The 21,229-nt window shown below is 39.8% G+C and overlaps 1 protein-coding gene across 2 annotated transcripts in view; it reads right to left on the bottom strand.

Annotated features, from left to right (window-relative positions):
- Positions 1-21,229, bottom strand: part of PIK3CA (phosphatidylinositol-4,5-bisphosphate 3-kinase catalytic subunit alpha) — a 372,723-nt gene that overhangs the window by 300,332 nt on the left and 51,162 nt on the right. For both annotated transcript variants that reach the window (XM_069213071.1, XM_069213070.1), the window contains exon 2: positions 259-468. In XM_069213071.1, coding sequence (XP_069069172.1) covers positions 259-454 — 196 coding nt within the window. In that variant the 5' untranslated portion in view covers positions 455-468. The remainder of the gene's footprint in view (positions 1-258; positions 469-21,229) is intronic.

The raw sequence follows: 21,229 nt of genomic DNA, 5'->3' as shown, positions 1-21,229 counted from the left end.
CATGGAAGTTAGGAAGTATTCTATATAAATCAGGGCCTTCTTAACAAAGGGTTTGCTTCACAATGCAAGTGCTTCAATTTCTTTCATCAAATGGGTCTAGAGCAAGATTCCATAGGACTCATTTATAGATAGAACGGATCATGCATGTAAAAGTTATGAAGAAAATAAGAAACAATATCAATAAGACTAGATCAGTGTGATACAAAAACATTTGTTTGAAGTGTATGATGTCTGTTCCACAGAAAGGTTTCTGCTCACCTTTATCCAGTTTGCTGTATATATGTTTTGGAAGATCTGGTGAAGATTCTACATTGGGTGGATAAACATATAAAGCTCTACTGTGAGGTCCGCCAGCATCTCGAAGATCAACTGCTTCTTTACAAACATTAAGAATATTTCGTCGGAAGTCCTGGACCTCTGGGTCTTTCACCATGTCAAACTCACATATGGGCATGCCAATAGCAAAACCTGTAGCAACAAAAAAGGCAAAACAAAAATTAAGCACTAATAGTTATACTCCACAAAAAATGGCAGACATATAGCCCAAAATGTAGACAGAACCAATCAAATTCAGAAGAGTTGACATTCTAAGGCTAGAACACATGCAAAGGACCTGATCTCCACTGCTGTGTACAAGGAGTAACAAACAAAATTAAATTGTTATATAATAATTCTAATATTTGAGAAGAAGCGGCACACAATGGAGAGAGCAAGAAAACAAATGCATTCCAAGGAGAGCTGAAAGAAGTTAAAAAGTAGTTCCACCAGTGAACAGTGGAAGTATACAAGTCATCTATTCAAAAGGATGGGAGAAGAAGCAAAACTCCGGGGAGGGACAACACAAGCACAACAAGGGACGTTATCTAATAAGCAAGCAACTGAAAGCAATGGTGGGCAGTGAGCTGTCCTAAAGCCCAATGAAAGCACTGATATTGACCACATCAGGTCTTTGACAACTTATAGCTAAAAGCTGTTGGCAGACGAGACCTGAAGCTGCAGGGAGTCGAATTATTTGTTTGAGGAGCCTGACATTTATTGACACTACCAAATGCACAGTATGCTGAGAAACAAGACTGCCTAACGTGGACTTCACCTAATTCCCTTTTTTTTTACCCACATTTCATTTGGTCTTTATCTCATTATTGCAGGACCATTTTCGACTATCACTATTTGTCACTTTACTATTTTTCGCTTCTTCCTCCAGGCTTCCTTTTCTGCATTTCTTTCTCTTTCTGTGGGATACAATTTGATATGAATACGTAGATTCCCAAAATAAGAGGCAGTGCCCACCCTATACAACCAATAGCACAAAGTTAAACATATATGTGCTCAGGTTTAAAATAAGCTTAGAAGTGAAAATACGGGATGCCAGGCAGCAATATAGTAGTGATTTAGGATGCGGAGTGTGTGGCATTTAATAATACTTCTGCCAAACTAAATGGCCTTTCATCAACATCTGAAGAATGGAGTCCTGAAAGGAATCATACTTATGCCATTATGACAGCATACAAGTATTTTCAGCAGGCACACAACACATTGCACTATTTTTCCATACTGGAACTTGTGACTTGTAGGTTATACAAGGATATCTACAAAAGATACATAAACCAAATGATCTAACGTAATAGTATCTGAACATATGATCTGCAGGTTACAGGCATTGTGGGGCACAAGGTAGATTAACAAATAAGATAAACTATGAATATGTGAAAAAGTTGGAAAAATAAATAAACGGGCACACCTAAATTCACTGAAGACTGAATACAGGTGGCTGAGTTCAGGCCTCAAGCCCTAAATGCCTGAGCTCAGTGGGCTGTAGCTCGGAAGGCAAACAGGCAGGGGAATCTCAAGCCCTACGAGGACCGAGATATTCATATTACACACTGGTATCCCACTAGTATCCAAAAAAAAACACAAAAAAAAACACCTCAGAAAACACCTCTGTTCTCCATTGAAGAGTCTCTGTTCATAAATTATTTTAAATAAAACCTGACCTTTTAGTCATTTTGATAAACTCCAACACAATATGGAAGTGAGAGATATATTGTGCTCCACACAAGCCAGAGAACTGAGCCACAGGAAATCTACACCCTAGAAGATTTGAGACAAATGGTGGACAAAGGCAGCATTTAGATCTCGTGGTCGCCTTCTAAGACACCGGTCATAATATCTTAAAAGGCAGCCTAAGCAGATTAGATTTGAGGAATTTTGATAAAATGGCTGAGGTAATTTCTATCAGAGAGGTCCCAGGCTACAGCAGTTCAACAGTTCCCTTCAGCTAACATTCACCTTCAGTGGAGTGTCCTGCAGGGGATTTATTCTTTAACTGCTTCTTTTTAATCTCTGTATCTACTTTTGGGTCAGATCCTGCAAAAATGTATTATACAGATACATTCTCATTCAGTTTAGTTTTTAAACTTAAAATAAAGCTATCTGAAGATGGAAGATAAGCTTAATCTAGTACTATTCACCACATTAGACTGGAAAATGGACAACTATCTCAATCGGTCACAAATGGAGGTTCACAGAGTCTTCAGAAACTTCCCTAATGGGAGAATTCCCTGTGGCTATTGACTGTGGTTAAATGTTCTACTTCAGCAGCAGCAGTGAGAAATTTAGGGGTTAGACAAGACTCCTAAACCACATTAGATAACCTTATCACAATTAAAAAAAAGCTGTTCGTAAGGGCTTATGGGCATGAAAATGCTTTGGGATCTACATGCACACCACCCTAGACTCCAATGGTTGTCCACCTTGAAGAAATGTCTTGCTTTGATATGCTTCTGCGGGTGGTGGCTGAGCTACGGCCCAATTTAAGTAGCTACCCAAATTGCAAAAATGTGTTGATCTTGCTAGGTGAAACATGATGTCTCCTGGTACAATTTTGGGGCCTTTCCCCACATGGGGGCAAGGCCCATCCAAACAAGTGGAGCACTGTTTTTTTCTGTGAGACATGTCAGAACACAATATAGTTGAACATTTGTTATTACCAATTGGATTTGTTTGCATTTTGTGCTTTCAATGATAAAGCAGTGTGCAATAAATTATGCAAAATGTTCCCTAAATCATGATAGTAAGGGTAACTCAAACTCAGAGGATTACAAGTAACCACAGTTCCTAAAACCATTATTTCAGTATCTTGTCAACATTTTTAAATGGATAGTTTTTTTTCCCATACCCATGGTTTTTATTTATTTGATTTTATCATATGAATTGCTACATGGTCAGTACGTGGAGTAAGACAGTTATAAGCTGCAGCAATGTTTTTGGCTCTAGGTATCATATGTGTTTGGAAAACATACCAATTCTATATTCTTGAAATCAGAAGGGTCTGAAGAACATTATATACTGATTTTGTGAATTGGCCTTTGTGACAAGAATTACAGATTAAAACATTGTCACTAACTGCTATTTTTTTAATGTATTTTCATTCATTTTTTTATTTTACTGATTAGATTCTTTGGGAAAACTTCCAGGGATCTACACAAATGAAACCTTGCTGAAATCAGAATTTTGCCTACTTTTCAGAAACGTACACATTTCCAGGTGCTCCCACAGGCTTCACGCCTGGTGCCTCTACAAATTGCACGTAAACAGAAACCATAAACATTAGGAAAATGGACTACCTCTTAGAAAACCTCCAAAACTGTTGTATTTTTTTTTTGATACAGCACAGCAGAAATTCTCAATGCCATGTTTAGAAAACATAAACTATGTACTTTCTTGCACATATTTACAAATTTTTCTCCCAAAAAAATAAAAAAAATATATCAAACCATTATATTTTGGTTATTTTATCAGTTTCCCCTATGAGAATCGGAAGCCTTTAACTTCTCATGCTCAATGGTAGGTATGAAAACTATGTAAACTGCTAAGGCTGTAGTGGCTACATGTTGCAAATGGTTCTTATAATTTGCCACTGTGGAACCAAAAGCAAACACTAGGGACAGCAGTCTAACTGGTCGTGGTAAACGCAGTGCTAAAATTGTATTGCTATGGATGCAGGCTGCAGAAGATGGGAGTATAACAAGTACATATCAGCTGCTTTCGTAGAATAATGAGATTACTGTCCCCCAAATCTATTGTGGTGACGAAGTGCAGGGTTTCTGTCATATAGCACAGTTCTAACATCTATTTAACAGATTCTAAGTTACAGTTAAAGTCCTGGAGAAGTTTGTTTTGTAATCTCCAAGCCCACCGATATGACATATCACCTGAGAATTAGGTTCATGGATATAATATACCCATAGACATGGATTTATGCTATTGCCAATCTGTCTAATGCAGTCACAAAAGACAGCAATGGTCCATTTCTATATAAGAGGTGATACTGAAAAAGTTTACATTTCAAATAACGTGCTAGCACATCAGCTATAGATTTTAAGGCAAGCTGATGAGCATCAAAGCAGATCTCTTTAGGCACAGAAATCCTGGGAAGTCTATGCACTACTGTGCAAGATAAGTCTTCCAAAGTTGGTAAAAACATCGGAATGGCACTTTTCCTAACAATTCTAACTCAAGTCCATGCTCTACAAAGAAATTCGCACAGGCACACAAACACCCCCCAATGATGATGTACTAGGTACATCCATTTGCAATGTATATATAGTAACATGACCTGGGCAGACGAGAACTTAATATCACTGGCTTACAGATGAAGAAAAGATATATAGTGACATTACAGCGAAGTCACTTAAGAATAAAACCCCTTATACAAGGTTTACTGCTTCTCTTTTAGTGAGCACAGTGCATCTTTCTTGTTCCTGTGTTACCTCTTTCAGTCTTTTGATTTATTTATGTTTGTTTGCAACTGAAACTTATGATCTGGACAATCCATGGGTTCTTTCTATCTTATTTCTTACTTCTGCACCTTTGTTGCTACTCAGAATTCCATTTTAGTGCCATTTTTACTTTTCTTCTATTTGCTTTACTCGAAGTCTCTTCGATTCCTCCTCTGGTGGGGGTCTAACACAATCAAGGTACCCTTGCCACACTACAAGTTATAATTAAGAGTTTCTCATCACCTGCTTGTTTACTTTTAATTTATTTTGTTCACTCCTTCATCTTGCTGGGCCACACACGACATCTTCTAATGTGTACTGAGTTGGTGTGTTCTGGCCCCACAATCTGCCTGTCCTTCACTTGTGACCTGTTCCGCCTCACATCAGCATCACAGTGACATCACACTGTGTCCTAATCCTGTGGCCATGTGCTCCTCTAATCAGGAAGCTCAACAAGGATTGGTGGGATGAACATGCATTCTGCCAAAGTTTGTCCTTCACTCATGTGCATATTAACTGTGGTGGACACCTATACTCTTGCCCTATCACTATTTTTTATCTCTTAATTCACGTGCGTGGGTGCTTGGGAAGGAGTGTAGTTGTCCGTCTTGAGCTTTCGGAGAAAATTTCTGTATGTGGACCCGGTTGAAAACATATTGATATCATCACTTGCCTCTATTCATATATGCTACATCACATATTGAAACAACAGGGTTACGTTACAAGCAGGAACCTCTATTAGGCATAGGTGTTTCCCGGGGTACTAAAGAACCTCTTGTACCTCCTCATCCTGTATAAACAAAAAATATATTTATATATATTCAATGAGTCAATGTTCCTAAAGCCAAAGGCACCATCTTACTGAACAGTCACAGTGCTTCCAAAGTGATCATTTCTTGAGGTGCCTGAAGATAGCGAAAGTGAGATGTTACTTGTCATAAGCTGTAGTTTCTTACTGCATGGTGGAAAACGTATTTTAAATAACCCCATTTGAATGGTTTCTTTGCCAAGTGCAAACTTGTGTAAAACGATGGTGAAAGGGGCCACACACATCTTACTTACGAAACAGTGATACTTGCAGGCTTTGTTACGTCGGAAGCCGTATACCTTAATCCGATAAGTGGGGCGTCGGCTGGCCGACACCCGCACACACACCAGGGTGCCGGTCACGACCAGTGGCCGACAGCAGGGAGGAGTCTGAAAAATCCTCTGGTGCCTTGTGTCGCAGGATTTTTTTTACAATTATTTAAACCCCCCACCGGGAGACACGTAAGAGTTTCAGTGTCTCCCACCGCACCCCCACCCGCCCCTCTGACGTCAGCACGCCCTGAGGCGTGCTGACTTCACACTTCGTTTTCACCACCAGAGCAGGAAGCTGCAGGTAAGGCCGCATTCTTCTCCAGTCGGGAAAACGGGCCCAAAAAGGGCCACTCACCGTTCAGGAAGGCCTTGTTGGAAAGGGGAGATTTCCCCTTTTAAACAAGGCCTTCCTGAAATAGTTTTTGAGATCCATAACCAGGAAACTCCAACTAGACCCCAGGGATTATACTGGGGGTATTGGCCGCCTCTGAAAACAACTACCCCGTAGCCCTGGGGGGGAATTTCGTCTACTTTTCAGACATGTTTAGCTGTCTGGGATCCAGCATTGGTTTCACACCCATTTCTGTCACTAACTGGAAAGAGGCTGAAAGCACACAAAAAATAGTAAACATGGGGTATTGTCCCAGTAAAATGCCAAAATTGTGTTGAAAAATGGGTTTTTCTGATTTAAGACCGTCTGTTCCTGAAAGCTGGGAAGATGGTGATTTTAGCACTGTAAACCCTTTGGTGATGCAATTTTCAAAGGGGGGGAGGGGGGGGGGAGAGAACATATGCTTTCTTCTGCAGCCTTTTTTTCCCCATTTTTCTGGAAAAAACGATATTTTAGCTGTATTTTGGATAGTTTCTAGGTCTTCTCCACAAACTCTGGGTACCTTTAGAATCCCTAGTATATTGGAAAAAAAAAGGACACAAATTTGGCATGGACAGCTTATGTGGACAAAAAGTTATGAAGGCCTAACTGTGAACTAACTCAAATAGCCAAAAAATGGCTCAGCACTGGTGGGGGAAAAGGCCCAGCAGCTAAGGGGTTAAAGTATAATATTAACTACGAAACTTGTGTGAACAATGGTAAAGGACGAGTTTGGCACATCATATGCAGTCTCCTAAGATCGGTTGTAGGAGGCAGGGCTGGAAATTTGGAGGTCATGTTCGAACTAAGTTGTAGTAATTTGTAGCACCGAAAATGACAGATGCTACACTGTATTATGAATCCTATTCTAACATACTATTCAGATACCTTTAATTTTAGGGAAAAAAAATCTCATGCTTTATAAGGCGACAACTTGCGTGCACCACAACACAGAGGCGTCATCAGCTGTAGAGTCATTTGACGGAGTAAACATTGAATTACTTTAACAATTGTTAAGACAAATTGTGTATGTGGGACAGAAGCACTAGCAAATCTATGAGAGAGCGTGGTTTAAATATTACATATATTAGATGTGGAATGCATATATATAAATACCTAACAAAGCTGCATACAAAAACTGATCATAAAATATTATTTGTTTAAGTGTATTCTTAACATGACTATAAGTGTGAAGTTACTATTGTGCACATAAACTAATGTCAACTGTAAGAAATAATTGCTTATATTATGATTAATTGAATATGCTAACAACTACGAGGATTGCATTTGTATTAGAACCCATGGGCCTTAAATTAGCGTGAGTTGAAGTTTTAGCCGTGTAGCTCTCATATTAAAGCATATTTTTCTGTTTTCCAGTGTGCGGACTCGTAAAAGGCCATGACCCAGCATTTGTTCCTTTTCTTTGTTTTATGTTGCTAATTCCTTCTGTTTCCCATCCGCATATTAGCTGCCCTAGTATAAGTTTTATACGATTTGCAACAATCATAGAAACACTCAAGGGCATTAGCCATGGAAAAGAGAACTTTTGACCTGAAGAACGTGCCAAAGGATGACACCCTCCGGATGTGCAACCTACGAAGACGTCAATTATGAAGACCAATCAAAACGTTGTAAATTATCGTGGGGTGACAATTAGGATTACCTAATGTATAATTTGATAGGTTAAAGATAGTGGGGTATAGCGGTTATCCAATAGAATTTGGGGGAAATGTATTTGGAAAAAGGAATAAAAACTCATGACACAGAAGTGTCGATATACTAGGTAGGGAATGACATCGATTGCATCCAGAAACTCTGTCACTCTGTTTGGTGATTTGAGACTTAGACAAAACCATCTTCATCCATAGACTGCCCCTTTTTACACTTCTCCTCCTTATGAGGGAAGTGTCCCCTGTCCGTAGATGAAATAGACTGTCGGCGTTCTAACTGATGTCCTGAAGACGAAGACTGATCCTGTATGCTGATTTATTCCGAGGAGGGTAATTATGACAATGCTATTATAATTTGTCTGTTTGCTTTCCTATCTAGGTACCAACTGCTGTATTTTTGGATAGAGACCTTAGTCAGATGTTTTCCAAATTTGTGTTCAAAATTCTTTTGCATGAAGTCCAACATGCCGATGCTAATCAGTGGTTAGGCTAGGTGATCACTTTGACTGACGCAAATAGACGTGACTGACATTGTGCTATGCTGAACTGAGGCGTATATGATATCTTATGCACTCTGATCTATACATATCTTATGTTGGTTCTCTTAGGTTTATGATCTTGCATTATTGAAGTCTTATCATAGCCGTCGTGTTGTGATTTTGCTCATTTGCTTCTTGGATTTAATATTGACACTTCTATTATTAGATTGTAATCAATAGGGAATAAAATTCACAAAAACTTCAATAAAGGTGTGGTTATTCATGGCTGAGAGGTCATGGTTGCGCCGATATTTTAACAAATGTCTTCATCCAAAGTAAAGTATATTGTGGTGATATATGTTGATAATGTCATTGATGTTTTGCTTGACATATTGATCAGTTATCTCGTTCTATGGTGTCTCACCACTGGGTCAAAAGATTAATCGGCCTAAAATGAGTCCTAATGTGTATAAAATTGACATAAAGGGACACGTTAACATCTACATGTCCTAGGCCTCAATCATATTTCTCGGTTATATCCTGCATATACCCCACAGGCTTCAATAAGCTCCCAACGTCTTCAAAGAGAGCTGTTGCCAATGTATTTTTGCTGTTTTCCACTGACATTTTCAACTTTTATCTAGTTATAGACAACAAAAGTGCTATTTCCCTAAACTATTATCCTAAGCTTTTAACATGAATAAAATTGTGCTTGCCAATTTCTGCATTTCTCGTGGAGCTGACTTCTGCCAGATCTGCTACTGGTGACCAAAAGGTGAGCGGGCACTGTAAGCTCAGCTAAAGGATGTTAAATTTTCAGGCTCATACCACAATACCATTCCTGCCCAACTGTTGGGCTACATGCAAACTGAGAGACAATCTAAACGTACTTATTGCATCAGTTTCAAGGATTATCAGTCTCATCCAGCAAAGTGGAACGTTTGAGCAGGACTATTCAAACCGGAAGCCCCCTGACATACTGAGCATCAAACTTGTAGGAGGGAGCTGCACCCATAAGCTTCCTGTCCTCAAGAACATGAAGGAAGCAGTCAGATATATTCTGACAGCAACTGCCAGTATTATTCTTCTGGGCATTCTGTATTCGACCAGGTACATCATTTGCTGGTGGGCACATGAATGTATTGGCTGCAGGATTAGGTTTCTCATTTCTGTGGAAACTTCAGATTATTTCTCAAAGCCTATGTTCTATATTTAATTTCTAACCTCCATGCTGTTTGTTATATTGATTTGGGGTGGGAGCAGGACTCTGCGGAATTCCACTTCCAAGAAAACTCTTCAAGCTTTCCCAGAATTATGCTAACTGGCAGAAGTCGGCACGTCCTGCTGCTAGTGCTGATTTTTAGCACCAGGAGCTCATGCCGCACCGAAAAATTAGCATGAACTTCACCATGTGGCGCACCAAAGGGCACTGCTGCTCGAGTTGATTTTGCTGCAGCTTGAGTACATTTTCTACTCGAGTAGCAGCTTTCTCACCGAGAACGATCATGACTGGCGGCATAGAAAAGATGTATCCAAGTGCTCTCCTAGCGCCGACAATCGTGCTACGAGATTCCAGTTCTCACTGGCCAACTTACCATTGCAGAGTCATGCGTGAGAGAAAACTCTGCCACGTGGTGGTTGGTGGAATTTGGCCAGAACTCCAGAGTAGTCAACGTTCAGACAACTCCACCAGTTCTCATCAGTTTCTGTCCTCCCAATTATCCCCCTGCGTTTTCCCCCTTTGTGTTATGCACTTTATCAATTCTGTTTTAGAATGATTGTTACGAACATGTGATTAACTGCCTACCTCCCCTCAGCAATGTAGTGTGGTGTTTAGTTTACATTCAATTAATAAACAAAGTTATACTCTGCCTGGCATTGCAAGTACTTTTTACTTTGTTACAAAGCTAGCAATGACACCTTGGTGACTGCACAGGGGGCAGCGTTCAAATACCACCACTCCGGTATTCCTCGAAGTCTTAAGGCTGGAGGTGAGGTAACGACAATGCCGTCACACTATCTCCATCAGTTTACTTCTGGTATTTGATACTCTTCTTTTCCATTTAATGTGCATTAGCAGCTCAATTTATAGTTCGTCTCAGCTTTGTCTTCAAGCACGCTCAAAGCTTCTGACAAACTTGGAAGAGTTGGAGTGATTATTTCTCTTCATAATCCCACCTACTAATCTACAGTTGCGGCATGAAGCGGTTGTAGATGCTGTGGATAGCAAAACTACTTCCGTGTACATGGAACAAGGTTTCTTCAGGACTGCTGCCCCACTACCTTCCAAAAGAAACCTTATTCATGATGAAGTAATTATCTTTCATTACACATTCTGCGATTTGCACACAAGAATATTTACATTACTGTATTATTGCTTGATCATCCACCACTCTCTGTATTCTATATTTGCACACTCTGTAATTAGCACACCAGAACATTTTACAATTAATTTTTTGTTTTTGTAAGATGAACATGCGCACCCAAGATAACGGACGCGCTGTGAGCTCCAATAATACCAACTTCTCTGACAATATTTCCACGCAGATTAACAATGTTTTGGCTGTCCCTTAAGTTCATTTTCCATATCTAAAAGCTGTGCTCACTTTGATTACAGATTCTTGCCAGGTGAAAGTGTGGTAGGAGGGCTTACCTGAGGAGAGAAGGTGGGCTTTCCAAACCATTCCTCTCTTAAAGGTGCTGCCTTTCGCATATTTTGCATTTTTTAACAGCATTTTATTTCTTTACACTGACAGATTTGTTTGTGACTGTTTTCATGCAATTAAATACTGTCACGTAACATCATATTTAAGCTCCAAATTAGCAGCAACTTTTCATAAGTACGTCAACATGTCAAATTGTGAAATTAAAGGTAAGCTACTTCCTTCTAATAAAAGGAAGTGCAAACAACATAACCACCTCCTATTAAATCTAAAGGGATTGTGTCACAGGAAGAGTCAATGGTGAACGTTCCAGTTGTTCAAGTTATTATTAACACTGAACTTATTTGCTCTGATATTAAACAAGTTCAAAGAGATTTTTAATTCGGGTTTGGCCATGAAAGTATTTGATAATGAGTTTACAATTCATGAGAATACAAGTGCAAAATTAACTTTCAATTCATAGCAAACAAATCTGGCTGTACATTTGCTAATTACTTACATATCGAAAACAATAAAAACCAGATACCTGCTACACATAATTCAAATAGAAATCTATTCCTCTTTGCCACGGGGATCGTTACTCAGTTTCAGAACTTTTACTCACACCTTTATAATAATCCTCTAAATATTCCCAATTCTGAACTGGATAACTTCCTACTGAATTGCAAATTACCGTCCTTATCATCCTCTGACAGAAGTACTCTTGATGCTCCTTTCACCATGGGGAGGGTTCCAATGCCATTAAATCAAAAAAGCCAAAAAGTACCAGGTCCTGATGGTATTCCAGCAGAATTTTAGAAAGCCTTTACGAATCAACTTTCCTCTCTCCTACTATGACTGTTTCAGAAATTCGCACAAAGGTTCTGTGGAAGGTCTGTTTAATGAAGTAACAATATATTGTTCTTTCTAAACCAGACAAAGATCCCACTCTGCTTCCTAATTATCACCCCATTTCACTCATTCGTCAAGATTGTAACATTTAAGCCAAAATTAGCAACTAGACTTTCTTCAATTATAGACCACATTATCCACCCTGATCAGAATGGTTTCCTGAAAGGCAGACCATCTTTACACAACACTAGATACTACTATGCCACGCAATATCTTACCTTAAGAAATTTACCTATCGGTGTATTAGCATTTGATGCTGAAAAGGCCTATGATAAGTTCAAATGGAAATTTTTACTTAGAACTATGCGGAAAATTCTGTTTTGGTGACGCATTTACTTTAATGGTTAAAGTGTGTATCGCTCACCCACAGCAACATTTTTTGTTAACATTACCTCTTCCCCATATCAATTGTTTAGAGGCACAAGACAGAGATGCCCTTTATCCGCTTTAGTTTTTATATTGCCCATTCAACGTATTAACTCTTATTCGTTCTTCTAGGGAAGTCATAGGTATCACCATCAAAAATATAGTTCTCAAAGGTTCTGCATATGCTGATAATGTGTTATTATATGTAACAATCTCTAAGCATACTATTCCTGTGATTTTAGGAATCACTGATAGTTGTGCATTGGTATCCGTATGCATTTCTAATATTCATGAAACTGAATTATTTCCTTTAAATATTTTTGCACTGCTGAATGTTACATGGCACATGCATTCTTTTGAATAAATACAGATCTTAAATATTTTTGTTTTTTTAACAGCTTTAAATTACAAAAAGGTTTTAGCTAAGATAATGGAAAAACAATATTGATAAATCTATCATTGTGGGGAGAATGGAGGCAATTAAAATGGAATAGCAACAGCAATAGGGTTCTATCTATTATCAATGTTGCCTATTACTATTCCTTCTTTTTTTGCCAATATTATTAAAACCTGTGCTAAATTTATATGTAATAAAAAGACTCCACTTCACATCAAATACATGAACTTACAAGCTGCTAAATTAGCAGGAAGTGTAGGTGTTCCAGATTTTAAGAAATATTGACTGTACTAAGTGCTTCATGGCTTTTTAATCCACATTCCTGCATAACACCCTCTTGGATTTTACATGAAAGGAATATTGTAGCACCATTCACTTTACCTGCCATTTATACAGTGTTTTTTACAAAGCAATGTTTTCTTCTGCAATCCCCAATACTACTAAAAACTCCATATTAAGTCACTATGCAACATTTGGTAATAGATTTACTATCCTAAGAAGGTATTTTTATGGAATAATACTCTGATTAATCTAAATATCAGTCTCTTGCTGGGAAAAATAGATTTATGTTGATATATTTTACATGTCAGATATCTGCCTTAGTAATCGGTTTTCACCATTGTCCGAGTTACAATCTAAATATCAGATTCCCAATTTTTGAACCCATGAATGAGTTATGCTGTATAATGTGATTCGCAAAGCTTACAATAGTTCACTACAAGATTCTCAGTGTTCAGGCATGGAGTTGTTCTTTGGTATCCATAGACTCACCGGTCAGATTGCTTCTAAAACATAAAACATTTACTTTTGCAAACCTTATCAATTTGCCAAGGATCAGTGCTTCTTGGAATTCCATCTTAAATAATAACTACCCCTTACAAACGTAGAAGAAAGTCTTGTTATGCAATATTTCCAATTGGCTTCTGTCATCCATCTACCAGACCAATGCTTTTATATTCAATAATTGTTACTGGAATATTGTTAAGATGTATGATGTAAAGTTATTTGACAAACCTGATTGCTGAAATTGTAAAACTGAACAAGGATAATTGAAACATGTTACTTGAATGTCCAGTTATATGTAACCCGTGGTCTGAGGTATTGTGTACAATCTCTAAACTTTTTTATATTGATCATCCTAGCACATTAAATTATTATTGACAAATCTTCACTCATTTCAACTCTCGTAAATGGATGCTAAATTTTTTATTTACTCATTTCTTCTGCTGTTAAATCTATTACTGTGAATTGGAAAACTGTGATTAATATATCTTCAACTGCCTGTGGCGCTGGATTTTATACACGAGAAATGAAATTACATCCTTGTTAATTAAGAATAAGACACTTTGTATCACATCACCAATTTGGATATTTTTCCTCACAAATAGCTAACTGAATATATCAATTTAATGTGTTTTAGACTAATCTATAAATAGCCCCGTTTGTTTTAGTTTTTACTGTTGTATGGATTATATAACATGATAAATCTTCAGCACTCATTCATCTTTACACTAAGATATATTACTTTTTTGCTGTTTTTTGTGTATGTCTTCATGTTCTTATATTAAAAAACTCAGACCAGCACTTACTTTTGGGGACTGACTATTATTCTGCATCAGATATTTCCTGAGTGAAAGAAATAGAAAAATAGACACGTCACAAAGACTAAGGAAGAGAAAGGTGGCAAAATCAGCACAAAAGGAGAAATCAGGAACATGTAAGAGTGAGAGAAAGGGTCAGGGAGTGTCTGGTTCTGGACTAAAACTACTGGCATTGGTATGCGTTGCACCAACAGTTAATTACATTGGCAGACAGATTATGGGCAGAGCTTCAGGCACCAGAACTATTTTACAAATTTAGCACCAATGGAAATGATGGACAAAATTATTTGAAACATACTTAATTAGTATGGGGAGGAGAGATTTTATCACTGAAGAAACTACACAATCTGCTTCACAACCTGGGCACTGAAGGATGCAAAATGAATATAAGCCTCCTGGAACCAACTATGGAAAGTGACAGGGAAGTAAGAAAGTCTGTCACCACATTAAAAAATATACCAAGAGCATTTTGGAGATAACTTGTAGAATTCTAATACAGTATTTATTTTATTTGCAGATACCCAAGAAAGGTAAAGATAACTAATAATATCACAGAAAGAATGATCAAATAAATGTGCATTTGGAGATTTGTGAGATTTACTAATAAAGGATGTTAGTAAGGTGCACGAACAATACCAAAATAAATAAAAAAAAAGATTGTTATGTGTAACCCAGTATTAGAAAACATCAATTGGAATAGCTAAAATTAAGCATACTGCTGCATGTGTGAGGGAAATGCAGCCAGTTGCTTAATAATCTGTGGGATGCATACCAAAATAACTATGAAAGAATTCTACTGGCATAAGCATTAACAATTTTGTGACAATTCCAAAACATGTAAGCGTATATGAACGATTAGACGGTGATGCAAGTAAAGTGTTTTCCATGTATATGCTGGTGAAGATATTGTGCAACCATCAAGCTGCAAAGTAGCCTTTTTATTTATTAATAGGTGTTTTGATAGAGTTGTTTTTAGAAATAGGGTCTTCTAGCTGGCAGTGATTTGTACCCTATCCAAGTAAGGCCCCTCATTCTAGTCAGGGAAAGGGTCAAGATAACCCCTGCACATCCCCTTGGTACAAGCAGTCAGGCTTATCTCCAAGGCAATGTGTAAAGCATTAGTGTACACACACACACACACACACACACACACACACACACGCGATTAGAAAAAGTGCCAATATTTAGCGGAGTAAAACAACAAGACCAAAACGACAGAAATTCAACATAAACAGGTAAGGATACAAATTTCCAAGATTAACTCTTAGTATATCACTTAGAAACATATTAGCTCCAACTAGGGCTATCATGACATCTTGAAAGAGCCGTTTCCAACAGTCCGATGCCACTAGCGAGTGAGTAAGAAGATGAGGAAGCAAAGACGTTGCATGGAGTCGGGGGGATGAGGTGTGTTTGGAGTCCGTGCAGCGTTGGTTCCTTACTGCCACTGGAGAGCGGAGGCATCAATCAGTCACTTGTTAAGCGCGCTACTCACCTGTTAGGGTGTCAAGGTGCTGCGGGCTCGAATAGGCAGCTTCTGTTCTTTACTGCCAGGCAGGGGATGTGAGGCATTAGTTTCTTAGGGTTGCAGGGGAGGTAAAGCGGCAGTTCCTGACGACTAGGCGGGGTTGATGAATCCAGCTGGTCACAATGCGAGGAGTCAATTTTACAGTGCCGCGATCACACCACGGGACCACAAGTGCTGCGCGGAGCTGGGGGTCCAGGATACCATGACATGGGCGCTCCGGACTCGCACTGTGGCGGGATTTTGGAGGAGCTGCAGCAGTGTCCAACCTACAATGCCAGTCGCAGTTGTTGCACTCAGCGGGGACCACGGCTCCAGTGCAGGCAGCAGCATGGAGTCGGACAGTTCGGAAGTTGTTCTGAAGTTGATGTGCTTGGTTTCTTCTTGAAAGCAAGAACTCACTCCCAATACCCCAGGAACGGTACTTGGCACCACTTGGCAAGTCAGGACTCTCAGCAAGAGAGTCCAGTTGCTGGCAGATGAAGTCTTTGATGTCCCCAAGATTTCTCAACAGGAGTCAAGCTCAATCCATCCCTCGGAGAACCTTGGGAAGCAGGACGTGAAAAGCAAAGTTCAGACCTTTCACTCCTAAGACCGAAGCACTAAGCAGCAGGCCAGCACAGCAAATGTACAGGGAGAGTGGCAATCTCTCCTACAGCATCCAGCTCTTCTTCCTGGCAGAATGTCCTTAGTCCTGAAGGATTCTGACGAAGTGGGGTCAGAGATCCAGTACTTTTACCTATTTCTGTCTTTTAAGCAGGCAAACTTCAAACAGAAGTCTTTGTAGAGCACAAGACCCTGCCTTTCCATGCACTGGCGCCAGACACTCCAGGGGTTGGGAGACTGCTTTGTGTGAGGATAGGCAGAGCCCTATTGAGGTACAAGTGTCACCTTCTCCCACCACTCTAGCTCAGGAAGACCCATTAGCATGGTGATGGGCCATCAGGCTATGCAGGGCACCCCTCAGCTCCCTTTGTATGACTGTCTAGAGTGAATACAGAAACAGCCTACCTTTTAATTACACTGCATCCTGACCATGGGGCTGCCTTGGGCCTCCTTAAGGAGTGACTTACATGTAGTAAAAGGTAAGGTTTGGGACTGGCCAGTGGGTGCATTTACCAGGTCGAAACAGCAGTTCAAAACTGCACATAAAGGCACTGCAATAGCAGGCCTGAGACATGTTTGTAGGGCTACTCATGTGGGTAGTAGCATTTGATGTACAGGACCTGAGCACAACCGGTGCACTATGACAGGGACTTGCTAGTAAATCAAATATGCCAATCATGGACAAACCAATCACAACATATTTTAGACAGGGAGCATATGCACTTTAGCACTGGTCAGCAGTGGTAAAGTGCCCAGAGTCCTACAGACAACCAAAACAAGTAAAAAAATATAAAAAATAAAAAAAATAGGAGGAAGAAGGCAAAATGTTTGTAGATAAACCTGCAAAAAAGGGCCAGGTCCAATAGTTGTCAATAAAGATGGGTATCAGTTACAGACACTCTTCACTGATCTAAGGCGTTACACAAATTATCCCATTCTTATGGTAGGCATGTTAATTATGCTTTCAAAGATAATTCCACTGTTGGTGAAGCATATATAACTCAGCAAGGATCTAATTTATTGGGGTCAAAACGGCAAAAGGATTTAGGGATTAAACTTGATCCCAATGCCACAGACCCTGTATTGCTCATTGACAGGATGATACCTGAGCTTAACGACAATTTAAGGAACATTTTAATAAGAATAAAAGAGGCTGGACTCATCTTGAGAAAAGATAAGTGTCAAATAAGTGCAGGTCAGTTCATTATTTAGGAAAGGAATAAAATCTAAACAAGATTTGATCAGGCCAATAATGTAGTAGATTTATGAATAATTTTGCTAATATTGTGGATACCCTTGTTTAAGTGATGTTTACACTCGAACTTGCATGTTTTAATTTGTCAGCTCCAAAAATGAAGCACAGTGTATAATGTTTTCTTTTCACTCCTCACATTGTTTTCTACAGCTATCATCCTTAAATTGATTGCCACCTCAGAAAGTCGTCTTCCATTACACTCCTAAAACCCTGCCTGAAAAAAGTGAACTTGACTTTATTCCACCTGATTCTTTTAGGATTGATTCCGCTCCTTTCTTTCTTCAGTGACCTTCTTCTTACTTTCCATCCCTGCATGCTTTCTAATTCTGAATGTAGTCTTTTCGTAGACTCATGCCTGTGTTCCTTATTCTCTTACTGTAATTCTGCAAAAGGCTGACACCCCATTTCTTAGATCACAACCTCTCCCGCTTTAAAACCCTATCCGTGCAACCTAACCTCACCTAATTTCCCCATCTCACCAACTATTTTCATGAAATCAAGCAGTCCCCGTTAATGATCACACCTAACTGGTATTGGTATAATCTATCACAAAGTAACTGGAGTAAATGCATGCAATTTCTTTTCTTGAGACTACATGATTAATTACAATAATCAACATTTAACCTTTGAATGAACAACTAACCTTGGGTTCTAGAGTAGTGTGCTACTCACAATAAAGCACTTCAAAGCCTTGTCAGGGGTAGTAAGCGCTATATAAGTGAAAGCACAATGGGAGAAGTTTAATGAAGAATCGAATGAAGGCTCAATACTGGTGGCCAAGCCTAAATCCCATGATCTTACACTATGTTAGGAGACTGCATCAGCGATGAGAAGGTTTAAAAAAATATAGTACTCCAAATGGTTTGTCCTCAAAGCAGTTAATCATACCTCAACTAGGGTAACAATTGAGTTTCTTAGAAATGTCTTTATATAGGAAGTTTTTACTAATATTTTGGTTATCAACAAAGGGTTCCAATGGAGATCGGTGGAAACGTAAGTTTCTGCAAGAGATCAAAATCACTCACACCAAAATTGCCTTGTATTTCCCTAGGCAAACAGGTTAGCGGAGTGCGAATTGACTGATAAAAGACAGCATCCAAATGGCAAGAATAAATTGTTAAAGATCGTAAACACTGCTGGACATAATGAAGGCTTTTTAACCCACACCCCATTCGGTTACAGTGTGTCACCTTTTATCTCCTTCAAGGGTAGAGGGCCAGTAGTTAACGACACTCCCTCTGTAATGTACAGTGGTGTTTAGTTTATCTTCAAACATTACTCTATGTGTGGCGCTGCAAGTACTTTTTACTTCACTGCAACATTCTCCTTCAGAACATACTCCAAAACATACTCCGAATGTCCACCAAAAGACTGAAGGATTGTTTTAATATGCATCAGTCAACACAATATATTAAAATATATCCTGTGTGGATGGAGAAGTGGGTTTGAAACCTATCCAAGCCACACTACTGAAAGACACTGCTTGTTTGCTGAGCTTGCTCATTTGAGCGGTTTGGTATTGATGAAACGATGCAATTGGGAAATGACTTGAGAACAAAAGTTTCAGTTCAACTACTGTCAAGATTCAATATTTATGGTTTAGCTTATTCTGACAGCACGTCTTAGGATGTGGACTGCTTGCATGCTGAACTTCCTCATTAAAAAATATGAAAAGAAGAACTGAGAGGACAACACACACTTGTTATGAAATCGAGAAATAATATATGTAGGGAAAATCTCTTTTAAATTCACTTCCATCAATATATAAACCTGAGAATGAGAACATTAACATAACGACAACAATACTGGACTGTTTCAGTCCTGAGCAGTATAATTGCCAGTGCACTGGAAAAGATATGTCCAGGGGGGCTGCGTGAAATATAAAATATTTTGATTCATCGCAGAAATATAATGCTGCCTGTTAGAAATGGGGTTTTTGGTTGGCAGTCAGGTTACCCTCTGTCCAAGCAAAAGCCCTCACTCTAGTCAGGGTAAGTCACACACTATCCAAGATTATCCTGTGCCCACCCTCTGGTAGCTTGGCACGAGCAGTCAGGCTTAACTTAGAAGGCAATGTGTAAAGTATTTGTGCAATAAATCATACAATACCACCATATAGCACCACAAAAATACACCACACAGTGTTTAGAAAAATATATAATATTTATCAGGATAATTGTAGGTCAAAAAGAATAAAGATGCAATGGAAAATTGTAGAACTATCACAGGAAAGTGATATAAAGTGTCTTAAGTCTTTAGAATGTAATAAAGTGTCTTTCAAGCACAAAGTACCTGGTTTCTGGTGGAAAATCTCCTCAGAGGGCCACAGGTGAAGAGATGCGTGGAAAAAGGGGTGTGTGCGTCGATTTCCTCTCAGCACACACAGACTTGCGTCGATCTTTTCCACGCGGGGAAGTCGGGCGTCGTTTTCCGGCGCGCAGTCTCTTTTTGTGGATCGCGGGGATTACCAGATGTCCCGGGTCTGTGCGTGGATTCTCCTGCTTGTTTTCCGGCTGCGCGTCGTTCTGCGGGGCTGCGCGTCGAAGTTTCGATCTCACGGTAGGCGTCGCGTCGATTTCTCCTTGGAAGTCGGGCGGCGTTGTCCTTGCGAGGCCGTGCGTCGAAAGTTTGGTCTCACGGCAGGCGTCGATTTCTCCTTGGAAGTCGGGCGGCGTTGTCCTTGCGAGGCCGTGCGTCAAAGTTTCGCACTCGCGGTAGGCGTCGCGTCGATTTCTCCTGGAAAGTCGGGCGGCTTTGTCCTTGCGAGGTTGTGCGTCGAAGTCTCGATCGTCCCGAGGGCGTCGCGTCGATCAGCGTCGGTGTGCGGCGTTTTTCTCGCCGCGAAACAAACTGTGCGTCGAAATTTTCGGCGCACGGAGCGTCCAAGTGAAAGGAAGAAGTCTTTTTGGTGCTGAGAATTCAGGGAACAGGAGGCAAGCTCTATCCAAGCCCTTGGAGAGCACTTTCACAGCCAGACAAGAGTTCAGCAAGGCAGCAGGGCAACAGCAAGACAGCAGTCCTTTGTAGAAAGCAGACAGGTGAGTCCTTTGAGCAGCCAGGCAGTTCTTCTTGGCAGGATGTAGTTTCTGGTTCAGGTTTCTTCTCCAGCAAGTGTCTGATGAGGTAGGGCAGAGGCCCTGTTTTATACCCAAATGGGCCTTTGAAGTGGGGGAGACTTCAAAGAGTGGCTAAGAAGTGCACCAGGTCCCCTTTCAGTTTACTCCTGTCTGCCAGGGTCCCAGTAGGGGGTGTGGCAGTCCTTAGTGTGAGAGCAGACCCTCCACCCTCCCAGCCCAGGAAGACCCATTCAAAATGCAGATGTATGCAAGTGAGGCTGAGTACCCTGTGTTTGGGGTGTGTCTGAGTGAATGCACAAGGAGCTGTCAACCAAGATCAGCCAGACGTGGATTGTAAGGCACAGAAGGATTTAAGTGCAAAGAAATGCTCACTTTCTAAAAGCGGCATTTCTAGAATAGTAATATTAAATCCGACTTCACCAGTCAGTAGGACTTTGTATTACCATTCTGGCCATACTAAATATGACC

This window comes from Pleurodeles waltl, chromosome 11 (assembly GCF_031143425.1).
Source record: "Pleurodeles waltl isolate 20211129_DDA chromosome 11, aPleWal1.hap1.20221129, whole genome shotgun sequence".
In the NCBI taxonomy this organism is placed as follows: Eukaryota; Metazoa; Chordata; class Amphibia; order Caudata; family Salamandridae; genus Pleurodeles; species Pleurodeles waltl.
This window is presented reverse-complemented; position numbering and strand designations above follow the sequence as displayed.